General features: G+C 47.0%; 1 protein-coding gene across 4 annotated transcripts in view; it reads left to right on the forward strand.

The window, feature by feature from the left end:
- LOC139409406 (protein tyrosine phosphatase receptor type Fa) overlaps positions 1-13,799 on the forward strand; it is a 424,559-nt gene that overhangs the window by 301,281 nt on the left and 109,479 nt on the right. For 2 of the 4 annotated variants that reach the window (XM_071154522.1, XM_071154521.1), the window contains 2 exons: positions 1,895-1,921; positions 10,870-10,987. In XM_071154522.1, the coding sequence (XP_071010623.1) occupies positions 1,895-1,921; positions 10,870-10,987 (145 nt within the window). The remainder of the gene's footprint in view (positions 1-1,894; positions 1,922-10,869; positions 10,988-13,799) is intronic. The other 2 variants (XM_071154523.1, XM_071154524.1) reach the window with 1 other exon arrangement.

Consider the following 13,799-nt stretch of genomic DNA (forward strand, 5'->3'; position numbering starts at 1 on the left):
CTGCACCCCTGGTCTGCTCGCCCTGAAGCCCTTGTTTATGATAAGGCTAATTTTTAAGAATCTAGAAAAAGGAGTGTGCCCCTTTGTCTTTTATTTTCCGTTAGTCAGCAAGGTCGTCGAGCAGAATACAAATGCCCTGTGTCTCTGAATCAATTATTCTGTGGTACCTGCTATGTGTTGGGGGTTTGAGAGAGAGAGAGAGAGAGAGGGGGGGGGGGAGGAGGGGAGAGAGAGAGAGAGAGAGAGAGAGTGAGAGAGAGAGAAAGAGAGAGGGGGGGAGAGAGGAGGGGAGAGAGAGAGAGAGAGAGAGAGAGAGAGTGAGAGAGAGAGAGAGAGAGAGAGAGAGAGAGAGGGGGGGAGAGAGAGAGAGGGGGGGGAGGAGGGGAGAGAGAGAGAGAGAGAGAGAGAGAGAGAGAGAGAGAGAGAGAGAGACCGACCAAATCAAATCTCCATCAGCCATTACTGCCTTTACTCTGAAGAGAAATAGCTTCTACTGGCTGAGTCTGGAATGGAGGGGGCGAGCCTAGGAGGGTGGCTGGGAGGGGGCTGTAGGGTTTAAGGGGCTCTAGCCAGCTTTATTTCAAAGGGAAGTGTGAATGAAGGGAATAGGTGGTGCAGGTACCTCACGGCAAAAAAGAAAAATGTAATCTCCAGACTGGCTGCTGAATAAGCAAAAGGGCTCTAACCTCTGAAGGTGAAATGTAATCTCAACTCACTGACAGGCACATTACATCAGCACAGGACAGCTAAACCACCAGCCAATAGCTATGGGTGTCTCTCTCTCTACTTCTGTCTGTGTCTCTGTCTCTCTGTCTGTCCCTCTGTCTCTCTCTCTCTGTCTCTCTCTCTCACTCTGTCTTTCTCTCTCTCTGTTTCTCAGTGAGACACAGACACACAGACACAGACACAGACACAGACACAGACACACACACACACACACACACACACACACACACACACACACACACACACACACACACACACACACACTCACACACACACACACACACACACACACACACACACACACACACACACACACACTCACACACACACACACACACTGACACAGACAGACAGACACACACACACTCCCCCACTTTCTTTCTCTCTAGATGATGAGAGCTTGTTATCATCAGCCCATTGAAGACCGACTTAGACTTCAGAGTTACTTCCTACACCCTATAGCTCAGAGGATTTTTCTTGTTATTGCTTATCTTCCTTTTTGTGCTGGTTCATATAATCTCATCCTGGCTTGGATGCCACCCACTATTGGCCATCTGAAATATCTGAACAAAAAGCATCAATCATACAGATGGAATAACAAGGTAGTCGATTTGTGTCTCAAAACCATGCAGGCCACTTTCTAAGAATGATGAATTTGTTGGGAACCTTTATGTTTTGTCAAGGGTTGGGATATACATATTGACATGTTTTCAGACACAGTACATGTTTGCAAGAGGCTGGAATGACGTTGCAGGTAAGTTATCAGGATTGTCTTTTGATAATTCTCTTCGCCTGATCGATAAACCCACACAGCAAGTACACCAGCAGGGATGTCCCAACCAACACAGATTGCCCCTCAGGACTAGGAGCTGTGCTCCCCTGCTCACTAGGTGGGGCTGTGGAGAGCAACCACCCTCCCTCCACCCATCTACCTGTATCCATTACTGCATGTTAACCCTTTCCCTCCCCCTCTAGTTTCCTCTCCCAGTCTTCCAGTCACTAATCACCTGGAGACTGAGCATGCCGCTGTTGCAGTGCCTGTAGGATGGCCTATGGCCCTTTTCTTACCTACAGAGAAAAAAAAGTTAAATCTTTTTTTTTGTTCCATCTATGCTGTTCTGTGTTTGACTTCCTCTCTCCCTCCCTCCTGTCTGCTTCCTGTCATCAGTGGAACGTTGAGGATACCATGGACTATGTGAGTAGGAGGAGTGTGTAGTGTGTTCTGGGTGCGATGCAGTTTGAAGGTCCGTGGGCCCATGGGGAGCTCTCTCTGTTCTCTCTCCCTATCCTCTCCCAATCCCTCTCCCTTTCTCTCTGTCTGGGGACTAACACTCTCTCCTTCCCTTAACCTGAAGCAGTCAGACTCGTAGGAGCATTGGACTTTAGAAAGAAAGAGCTAGACAGGGAGCACATAGTATGTGAAATAAGCTTTTCCTCGTCATAATAATTCATGTAATGTAACTGTAATAGGGTAAAGCATCTCTTCTTCCTTAAAACAGTTTTCTATGATATGAGACATAACCTATACATGACCTTAACTGAGCATTATTATCATGCTACAGTTTATCTCATAAGTTCTCTAGCTATAGCCTAGTCCTACTCATTTCTTCCGCTGCACTCTCTTCCCTCCTCTTTTTTTTTACCCTAGGCCATTTTCACTACACCTCTATTTCTACTCTCTGTTTTCACTATCTACAGTATCTTTTTCTAGCTGGATCTTCTCTTTCTAACTAGATCTTAATTTACACATACAGATAACTACCAAAATAAAGGAAACACTTGGGTAAATGAGGGATATAAAGTGTATTGAAAGCAGGTTCTTCCATACAGGTGTCGTTCCTGAGCAGTTCCTAAGCAATTAACATCCTATCATGCTTAGGGTCGTGTATAAAAATGCTGGGCAGGCCCAGATGCCGATTATTTTGGCTACCACGGCCCCCATAGGATGACATTGCCCCCATTCACAGGGCACGAGTGGTCACTGAATGGTTTGATGAGCATGAAAATGATGAAACCATATGCCCTGGTCATCTTAGACACCAGATCTCAACCCAATTGAACACATATGGGAGATTCTGGAGTAGCTCCTGAAACACCGTTTTCCACCACCATCAACAAAACACCAAATTATGGAATTTCTTGTGGAATAATGGTGTTGCATCCCTCCAATAGAGTTCCAGACACATGTAGAATCTATGCCAGGTGCATTGAGCTGTTCTGGCTCGTGATGCCGAACACCCTATTCAGACACTTTATGTTGGTGTTTCCTTTATTTTGACAGTTATCTGTAGATAGTAATGCTTCTCCACCTTTACTCTCTGTCAGTCTGTCAGTCGTCAATCAGTCAGCAACCTTCTTACAGCAGGTCCCTTTCTCGTCCAACGGAACATTTCACTCGTCACAAAACAGGAACAACATTTATTTTTAGGAATTCTCATGGAAATTTCCTTGTCTCATTTCCTGCTTAAAATGCTTTTCCTTTCCTCCGTATGCTTCTTACTTACCAAGTGTGTTGTGTGAGGAAGGTGGGTGGTGTTGGGAGTGTGGAGGGTGTTGGTGTACGGCCCAGAGTGTGGAGGGTGTAGGTGTACGGCTCAGAGTGTGGAGGGTGTTGGTGTACGGCCCAGAGTGTGGAGGGTGTAGGTGTACGGCTCAGAGTGTGGAGGGTGTTGGTGTACGACTCAGAGTGTGGAGGGTGTTGGTGTACGGCTCAGAGTGTGGAGGGTGTTGGTGTACGACTCAGAGTGTGGAGGGTGTTGGTGTACGACTCAGAGTGTGGAGGGTGTTGGTGTACGACTCAGAGTGTGGAGGGTATTGGTGTACGGTTTGAAGTGGGGGAGTGGAGAGGGTTTAGGGAGGGGAGTGTGTGAGAAATCTGGTTGGGGTGGAGCGCAGGGGGTTCTCAGGCAGAACTGTGAGTTCTAGTCCGTGTCCCAACTGCCCCCCTATTCCATTTAGTGTACTACTTTTGAATAGAGTCCTCTGTGCCCTGGTCAAAAGTAGTGCACTGTAAGGGAATAAAGTGCTATTTGGGACGCAGGCCTAGTCTGCAGCACTCCTTCAGTCACCTCTACTCTGCCCCAGCTTTGATATGAACACAGACACATTTCAATACACTTCAAGTGGGGGAACGCCGCTCCACTCAACGCTGCTGTGCTTCTGAGGTTGGTGAGAGAGTCCTGCTGAAGACATGATGCATACTGCACAATGTGTGCCATACTGTGTGTGTTTGATCATGGTTTGAACATGGGGTGTGTGAGTTTGTGTGTTTGAAGCGTTACAGCTGTAAATCCTCTTGTGTTTAGGTTCGGCAGGAATAAAGGTATCCTTATGGACTATGTGTGTGTAATTGTCTTGGACAGCCAGCCACACATAGTATTGATTTACCATACCATACCTGCCACACACACACACACACACACACACACACACACACACACACACACACACACACACACACACACACACACACACACACACACACACACACAGAGGCATGGGTGTTGTGTTATAATAGTCCTGACCTGGCCTTTGCTGTGCACTGTCAAACAGAAACCAGAAACCTTCCTGAGCTCTCTGCTGCCATTCTTGAATCACCTGAACCACACTTCCTGGCTTTTACTAAAAAGTGGATTTACATATTGAGTAACAGCTGAGATGGTGTGAGTGCTGCTGAACGTCATGCTACGTTGTGTTGTGGAATACATTTTGGCTCCCGCTAATTGAGTGTGCTGTGAATTCCTGCTCTTGTATGTTTCTGTTGTGTTATGGAAGGTGCACACGGCCCAGTGATGCAGACTGTTGATTTGTTGGTCTGTATGTTTCTGTTGTGTTATGGAAGGTGCACACGGCCCAGTGATGCAGACTGTTGATTTGTTGGTCTGTATGTTTCTGTTGTGTTATGGAAGGTGCACACGGCCCAGTGATGCAGACTGTTGATTTGTTGGTCTGTATGTTTCTGTTGTGTTATGGAAGGTGCACACGGCCCAGTGATGCAGACTGTTGATTTGTTGGTCTGTATGTTTCTGTTGTGTTATGGAAGGTGCACACGGCCCAGTGATGCAGACTGTTGATTTGTTGGTCTGTATGTTTCTGTTGTGTTATGGAAGGTGCACACGGCCCAGTGATGCAGACTGTTGATTTGTTGGTCTGTATGTTTCTGTTGTGTTATGGAAGGTGCACACGGCCCAGTGATGCAGACTGTTGATTTGTTGGTTTGCTAGCCTTTCTTTTTGTGTTGTTTATATATTGTTGTTGGCCAATTTACTGTTTGTGTACCTGTGTAAAGTGCCTGTGTGCGTGTGCGTGCTCCTGTGTGTGTGTGTGTGTGTGTGTGTGTGTGTGTGTGTGTGTGTGTGTGTGTGTGTGTGTGTGTGTGTGTGTGTGTGTGTGTGTGTGTGTGTGTGTGTGTGTGTATATATATATATTTATTGGTGGATACTATCCCGCTTCCTCTGTACAGAGATTCATATTCTGATACCATCCTAGAATAAACAGACAGAGGTCCCGGACTCACCTTACAGTGTCACAGGGAAATCAAACCCATCCCATCCATCCTTCACAGAAACAGAAAGTCCCCCTGGGACTGGAATGCTCTGCTCCGGAGTCTTTTGACATCATCTGTGAGAGGAAAGAAAAATGTATCAGAGTGGCAGGAGAATCTGTTCCTAATGCCAGACAGGTTCAGATGTAGGTTCTTCATTTTAGCCTTCCTGGTGATGGAGGTCGAGGGTTAGGGTTAGGGTGAGGGTTAGGCCTTCCTGGTGATGGAGGGGTAGGCCTTCCTGGTGATGGAGGGTTAGGGTGAGGGATAGGCCTTCCTGGTGATGGAGGTCGAGGGTTAGGGTTAGGGTGAGGGTTAGGCCTTCCTGGTGATGGAGGGTTAGGCCTTCCTGGTGATCGAGGTGGAGGGTTAGGGTGAGGGGTAGGCCTTCCTGGTGATGGAGGGTTAGGGTGAGGGGTAGGCCCTCCTGGTGATGGAGGGTTAGGGTGAGGGGTAGGCCCTCCTGGTGATTGAGGTGGACTGGTTAGTGTTAGGCCCTCCTGGTGATTGAGGTGGACTGGTTAGTGTTAGGCCTTCCCGTTGATTGAGGTGGACTGATTAGTGTTTGGCCTTCATGGTGATTGAGGTGGACTGGTTAGTGTTAGGCCCTCCTGGTGATTGAGGTGGACTGGTTAGTGTTAGGCCCTCCTGGTGATTGAGGTGGACTGGTTAGTGTTAGGCCCTCCTGGTGATTGAGGTGGACTGGTTAGTGTTAGGCCCTCCTGGTGATTGAGGTGGACTGGTTAGTGTTAGGCCCTCCTGGTGATTGAGGTGGACTGGTTAGGTGGAGGGGACCAGAGGACTTGATCTGAAGCCTACTGGTACTGGAAGTCATGACGACTTGATTGGCTTTATTTAAACAAGCCTTGAAGGAGTTCCCTTGGATGTAGAACAGAATCATTCATCATGTCTTATCTACGTCCTGAATGGCATCCTATTCCCTATATAGTGCACTGCTTTTGATCAGAGCCCTATGGGCCGTATGGGTCCTGGTCAAAAGTAGTGCACTATATAGGGAATAAGGTGCCATTTGTGATGCAACCCATGTCTTAATGTTAAATGTTTAATATATTCCCTCCCATGGAATCCATCCCTACATTCCCAGAGAACCAGAGCCCCCTCCCCCACTCCTCCACCCCCCTCTGGATTTTAAAGAGATAGAGAGAGATAAGAGACTGATAATTTTTTTTTATCCAATTGAAAGAGAGAAACCACTGCAGGGCCCGAAACTTAAAAGGAAAGCTGTACATTTAAAATAATGAAGCTTTTAAAATAAATGTTATAGCTTCAGAAGACTCATATTTCCCTCTTACTTCTAACTCTCCAACTCCCCTACTGAAAGATGGGGTGGGGTTTGGGGGAGGGTTACATAAACCCTAAGTGAGCCATCTTTTCTCAAAATAGCCTACTACAGAGACCGCCAGCCTGCTCTGCTCAGCAGCATGTCTGTGATTAATTAGCAGGAAGGGAAGAGCTTTTTAATGAATGTCATGCAATAAAGATGTGAGAGGCTAGCCATGAAATCATGATGAAACATTTGTTTGGTCTCTGGGAATCAGAGCTGGCTTGTATGGCCATGCTCATTTCTGTGGTTGTTAGCTGCAGCTTCGTGGTCTGTCATCTCATCTCCTCTCCTCACAAGACTGGGCTGAGCTCCAGGCCCCAGGCACCTACAGGCTGGGCTGAGCTCCAGGCCCCAGGCACCTACAGGCTGGGCTGAGCTCCAGGCCCCAGGCACCTACAGGCTGGGCTGAGCTCCAGGCCCCAGGCACCTACAGGTTGGGCTGAGCTCCAGGCCCCAGGCACCTACAGGCTGGGCTGAGCTCCAGACCCCAGGCACCTACAGGCTGGGCTGAGCTCCAGGCCCCAGGCACCTACAGGCTGGGCTGAGCTCCAGGCCCCAGATACCTACAGGCTGGGCTGAGCTCCAGGCCCCAGGCACCTACAGGCTGGGCTGAGCTCCAGGCCCCAGGCACCTACAGGCTGGTGCCACAGGCGGCAGGCTGGAGGAGGGATAAGATGGAGGGATGGGGGATGAGTCTTCCTGGGTGTTCTCAGTTGGAAACCCCCCTCCTGTCTTTGACTTCCTCTCTTCAGTCTGAAGCGCATCCATCCACCCGGACTGCGTCCCAAATTGCACCCTATTGCCTTTATGGTGCACTACTTGTATGTCGGTGTCCTTACAGCCCTGGTCAAAAGTAGTACACTATATAGGAAATAGGATGCCATTTGGGACATACTGCTGGTCTTTACTCTCTCCACTGCTCTCTCGCTCATCTCATCAGCCCTGGAGGAAATGGATCCCCACTCAGTCCGAGGAGAAAGAACCTCTCCAACTCTTTTATGGGCTCAAAGGATCTCTGTCTCTTTAGGTGTCTTCATTTTAATGAGTTCCTTTTGAAATGGAGAGGAACATGTGCGAGGGTGTGCACTTTGATATAGATGTGTGTGTGTGTGTGTGCGTGAGAAAGAGAGATCTCAAGTTTTGATTTGTGTCGTGTGTGTATTTTGTGTGGTTTGTGTTGGTGTGCTTAATGGGGTCTGCTTATTATAGCCTACACTTGACAGTTGGATACAAACTGCTTTAAAGGCTGTGGTTCTGGCCAGTCAGAGAGAGAGACCGAGAACAACTCTGAACACTTTAACTGGGGGCGTATCTTCAAAAGTGCCTGACTTGTGTACTGCTTTTGAACAGAGCCATATGGGACCTGGTCAAAAGAGGGACTCAGAGATCAAGACTGTGACTTTATTTGGGTTTTAGAATTCAACCCTGTCTTTGTGTTTTTGGGCTGTATAGCATCTATATTAAAAGAGAATGTCACTATTTTGGAACCTAATATGTATCTAATTTGAGGCTCAGCAAGTAACTCGCTGCTTGGGTACATTTTTCAAAACCAAGTGAAAATGTAAGAAAAAGTGTCTGGAACCTTCTACAACATGCCATTTACATCAAATATACATAGTATGTTATTAAATAGTAACATTCTCATTTAATATTCCCCAGTATAAAATATCAGGAAGAATTAGGAGATCAATATTTACAAAATGACTTAGACACAGTAGTACTGAGACACTGTAGTACTGAGACACGGTGGTACTGAGACACAGTACTGAGACACGGTGGTACTGAGACACGGTGGTACTGAGACACGGTCGTACTGAGACACGGTAGTACTGAGACACTGTACTGAGACACTGTACTGAGACACGGTGGTACTGAGACATGGTGGTACTGAGACACAGTACTGAGACACGGTAGTACTGAGACACGGTGGTACTGAGACACGGTAGTACTGAGACACGGTGGTACTGAGACACAGTACTGAGACACGGTAGTACTGAGCCACTGTACTGAGACACGGTGGTACTGAGACACAGTACTGAGACACGGTAGAACTGAGCCACTGTACTGAGACACGGTAGTACTGAGCCACTGTACTGAGACACGGTAGTACTGAGCTACTGTACTGAGACACGGTAGTACTGGGACACGGTGGTACTGAGACACGGTGGTACTGAGACACGGTAGTACTGAGACACAGTACTGAGACACGGTGGTACTGAGACACGGTAGTACTGAGACACAGTAGTACTGAGACACAGTGGTACTGAGACATGGTAGTACTGTGACACGGTGGTACTGAGACACGGTGGTACTGAGACACGGTAGTACTGAGACACAGTACTGAGACACGGTGGTACTGAGACACGGTAGTACTGAGACACAGTAGTACTGAGACACAGTGGTACTGAGACACGGTAGTACTGAGACACGGTAGTACTGAGACACGGTGGTACTGAGACACGGTGGTACTGGGACACGGTGGTACTGAGACATGGTGGTACTGAGACATGGTGGTACTGAGACACGGTGGTACTGAGACACGGTAGTACTGTGACACGGTGGTACTGAGACACGGTAGTACTGAGACACAGTACTGAGACACGGTAGTACTGAGACACGGTGGTACTGAGACATGGTGGTACTGAGACACGGTAGTACTGAGACACGGTAGTACTGAGACACAGCACTGAGTCACGGTAGTACTGAGACACAGTAGTACTGAGACACTGTAGTACTGAGACACAGTACTGAGACACAGTAGTACTGAGACACTGTACTGAGACAAATTAGTACTGAGACACGGTAGTACTGAGCAACGGTAGTACTGAGACACGGTAGTACTGAGACACGGTGGTACTGAGACACGGTGGTACTGAGACACGGTGGTACTGAGACACGGTAGTACTGAGACACGGTGGTACTGAGACACGGTAATACTGCGACAAGGTAGTACTGAGACAAGGTAGTACTGAGACACGGTGGTACTGAGACGCGGTAGTACTGAGACAAGGTAGTACTGAGACAAGGTGGTACTGAGACAAGGTAGTACTGAGACAAGGTGGTACTGAGACACGGTAGTACTGCGACAAGGTAGTACTGAGACAAGGTGGTACTGAGACACGGTAGTATTGCAACAAGGTAGTACTGAGACAAGGTAGTACTGAGACACGGTACTACTGAGACACGGTGGTACTGAGACACGGTGGTACTGAGACACGGTAGTACTGAGACACAGCACTGAGTCACGGTAGTACTGAGACACAGTACTGAGACACAGTACTGAGACACAGTACTGAGACACAGTAGTACTGAGACACAGTAGTACTGAGACACTGTGCTGAGACACTGTACTGAGACACGGTGGTACTGAGACACGGTAGTACTGAGACACGGTAGTACTGAGACAAGGTAGTACTGAGACACTGTACTGAGACACGGTGGTACTGACACACGGTGGTACTGAGACACGGTAGTACTGAGACACGGTAATACAGAGACAAATTAGTACTGAGACACGGTAGTACTGAGCCACTGTAGTACTGATACACAGTAGTACTGAGACACTGTAGTACTGAGACAGTACGGAGACACAGTAGTACTGAGACACTGTACTGAGACACTGTACTGAGACACAGTACTGAGACACAGTAAAATGAGTGAATGATACTATCCAACTCTGAAATGTCTGTTTATGACAACAGCACCTTACCTTTTTACTTTTTCAGTCACACAGACAATATTTATTTTATTTATTTCAAAAACCTTGTTTGGGGGACAGATCTTGTTGGGGACAGATCTTGTTGGGGACAGATCTTGTTGGGGACAGGTCTTGTTGGGGACAGATATTGTTGGGGACAGATCTTGTTGGGGACAGATATTGTTGGGGACAGATCTTGTTGAGGGCAGATCTTGTTGGGGACAGATCTTTTTGGGGACAGATATTGTTGGGGACAGATCTTGTTGGGGACAGATCTTGTTGGGGACAGATCTTGTTGAGGGCAGATATTGTTGAGGGCAGATATTTTACCCTCTCTGTAACCATTTCTCAGAAAGAACTTCAATGTCTTCGGAGTGTTTAAAATGCTACACTGATGTATGGAATGTGTGTGTGTGTGTGTGTGTGTGTGTGCGCTTGAGTGCCTAACCCTGCCTGAGTGAACTCAACACAGTACAGTGGGTGAAGGCTGGGAAATTGTGTTAGCCGTCATCATAGCATTAGCCTGACCCAGGCTGTTTAAACTTTTCTCTCCCCTAGGAGGCTGTTATAACAGGCCTGCTCCCTGAGACCACCTACTCTGTCACCGTGGCAGCCTACACCACCAAGGGGGACGGGGCACGAAGTAAGGCCAAGGTGGTCACCACCACTGGATCAGGTGTGTACAGCTACACACACATGCACACATGCAAACACACACACACGCACAAACTGCGCTGACCAGCTGGCAAGTGTCTTTACTGACATTTTCAACCTCTCCCTTACCCAGTCTGTAATACCTACATGTTTCAAGCAGGCAGACATAGTCCCTGCGCCCAAGAACACCAAGGCAAACTGTTTAAATGACTATCGCACCGTAGCACTCACATCTGTAGCCATGAAATGCTTTGAAAGGCTGGTCATGGCTCACAACAACATCATCCCAGACATCCTGTATCTACTCCAATTCCATACCTCCCCAACAAATCCTTATTCGAAGCAAACTTTATTGCACTCAACACTGCCCTCGCCCACCTGGACAAGAGGAACACCTATGTGAGAATGTTGATCATTGACTACAGCTCAGCGTTCAACACCATAGTGCCCTCCAAGCTCATCACTTAAGCTACCCTGGGACTGAACACAGAAATTACAGTGGTAGGCCTGGTCACCAACGGTGATAAGGCAGCCTTTAGGGAGGTGGTCAGAGACCTGGCAGTGGGGTGCCAGGACAACAACCTCTCCCTCAACGTCAGTAAGACAAAGGAGGTAATTGTGGACTACAGGAAACAGAGGGTCGAGCATGCCCCAATTCACATTGACAGGGCTGTAGTGGAGCGGGTCGAGTTCCTCAGTGTCCACATCAATAAGGATCTAGCCTGGTCCACACACACCAACACAGTCGTGAAGAGGGCACAACAATGCCTCTTCCCCCTCAGGAGGCTGAACAGATTTGGCATGGGCCCTCAGATCCTCAAAAAGTTTTACAGCTGCACAATTGAGACCATCTTGACTGGCGAAGTCACTGCATGGTATGTATGGCAACTACTTGGCATCTGACCGCAAGGCGCTAGAGGGTAGTGTGTACAGCCTAGTATATCACTGTGGCTGAGCTCCCTGCCATCCAGGACCTCTATAACAGGCGGTGTCAGAGCAAGGCCCTAAACATTTTCGAAGTCTCCAGCCAACCAAGTCATAGATGGTTTTCTATCTTACTGCACAGCAAGCGGTACCGATGCAGTCTGGAACCAACAGGACCCTGAACAGCTCTTACCCCCAAGCCTGCTAAATAGATGGTCCGGGTAGATATTTGTTTAGCTATTTAACTGTCTGCATTGACCCTTTTCGAACAAACTTTTTTGACTCATCACATATGCTGCTGCTACTGTTTATTATCTATACTGTTGCCTAGTCACATCCTAGTTATATGTACATACTGTATATATATATACTTTTTAAGTCGTAATATTGCATATACTTAGGTTGGAGTCATTAAAACTCATTTTTCAACCACTCCACAAATCTCTTGTTAACAAACTATAGTTTTGGCAAGTCGGTTACATCTACTTTGTGCATGACACAAGTAATTTTTCGTAACAATTGTTTACAAACAGATTATTTCACTTATAATTCACTGTGTCACAATTCCAGTGGGTCAGAAGTTTACATACACTAAGTTGACTGTGCCTTTAAACAGCTTGGAAAATTCCAGAAAATGATGTCATGGCTTTAGAAGCTTCTGATAGGCTAATTGACATCATTTGAGTCAATTGGAGGTGTACCTGTGGATGTATTTCAAGGCCTACCTTCAAACTCAGTGCCTCTTTGCTTGACATCATGGGAAAATCAAAAGAAATCAGCCAAGACCTCAGAAACAAAATTGTAGACCTCCACAAGTCTGGTTCATCCTTGGGAGCAATTTCCAAACGCCTGAAGGTACCGTGTTCAACTGTACAAACAATAGTACACAAGTATAAACACCATGAGACCACGCAGCCATCATACCACTCAGGAAGGAGACGCGTTCTGTCTCCTAGAGATGAGCGTACTTTGGTGCGAAAAGTGCAAATTAATCCCAGAACAACAGCAAAGGACCTTGTGAAGATGCTGTAGGAAACAGGTAAAAATGTAAAACGAGTCCTATATTTACATAATCTGGAAGGCCCCTCAGCAAGGAAGAAGCTACTGCTCCAAAACCGCCAGAAAAATGCCAGACTACGATTTGCAACTGCACATGGGGACAAAGATCGTAGTTTTTGGAGAAATGTCCTCTGGTCTGATGAAACAAAAATAGAACTGTTTGGCCATAATGACCATTGTTATGTTTAGAGGAAACAGGGGGAGGCTTGCAAGCTGAAGAACACCAACCGTGAAGCACGGGGGTGGCAGCATCATGTTGTGGGGGTGCATGGCTGCAGGAGGGTCTGGTGCACTTCACAAAATAGAGGGCATCATGAGGAAAGAAAAAGTATGTGAATATATTGAAGCAACATCTCAAGACATCGGTCAGGAAGTTAAAGCTTGGTCGCAAATGGGTCTTCCAAACGGACAATGACCCCAGGCATACTTCCAAAGTTGTGGCAAAATGGCTTAAGGACAACAAAGTCAAGGTATTGGAGTGTCCCTGACCTCAACCTATAGAACATGTGTGGGCAGGACTGAAAAAGCGTGTGTGAGCAAGGAGGCCTACAAACCTGACTCAGTTACACCAGCTGTCAGGAGGAGTGGGCCAAAATTCACCCAACTTATTGTGGGAAGCTTCTGGAAGTCTACCCAAAACGTTTGACCCAAGTTAAACAATTTAAAGGCAATGATATCAAATACTAATTGAGCTTATGTAAACTTCTGACCCACTAGGAATGTGATGAAAGAAATAAAAGCGGAAATAAATAATTATATTATTCTGACATTTCACATTCTTAAAATAAAGTGGTGATACTCACTGACCTAAAACAGGGAATTTTTTCTAGGATTAAATGTCAGGAATTGTG

This window comes from Oncorhynchus clarkii, chromosome 5 (assembly GCF_045791955.1).
Source record: "Oncorhynchus clarkii lewisi isolate Uvic-CL-2024 chromosome 5, UVic_Ocla_1.0, whole genome shotgun sequence".
In the NCBI taxonomy this organism is placed as follows: domain Eukaryota; kingdom Metazoa; phylum Chordata; class Actinopteri; order Salmoniformes; family Salmonidae; genus Oncorhynchus; species Oncorhynchus clarkii.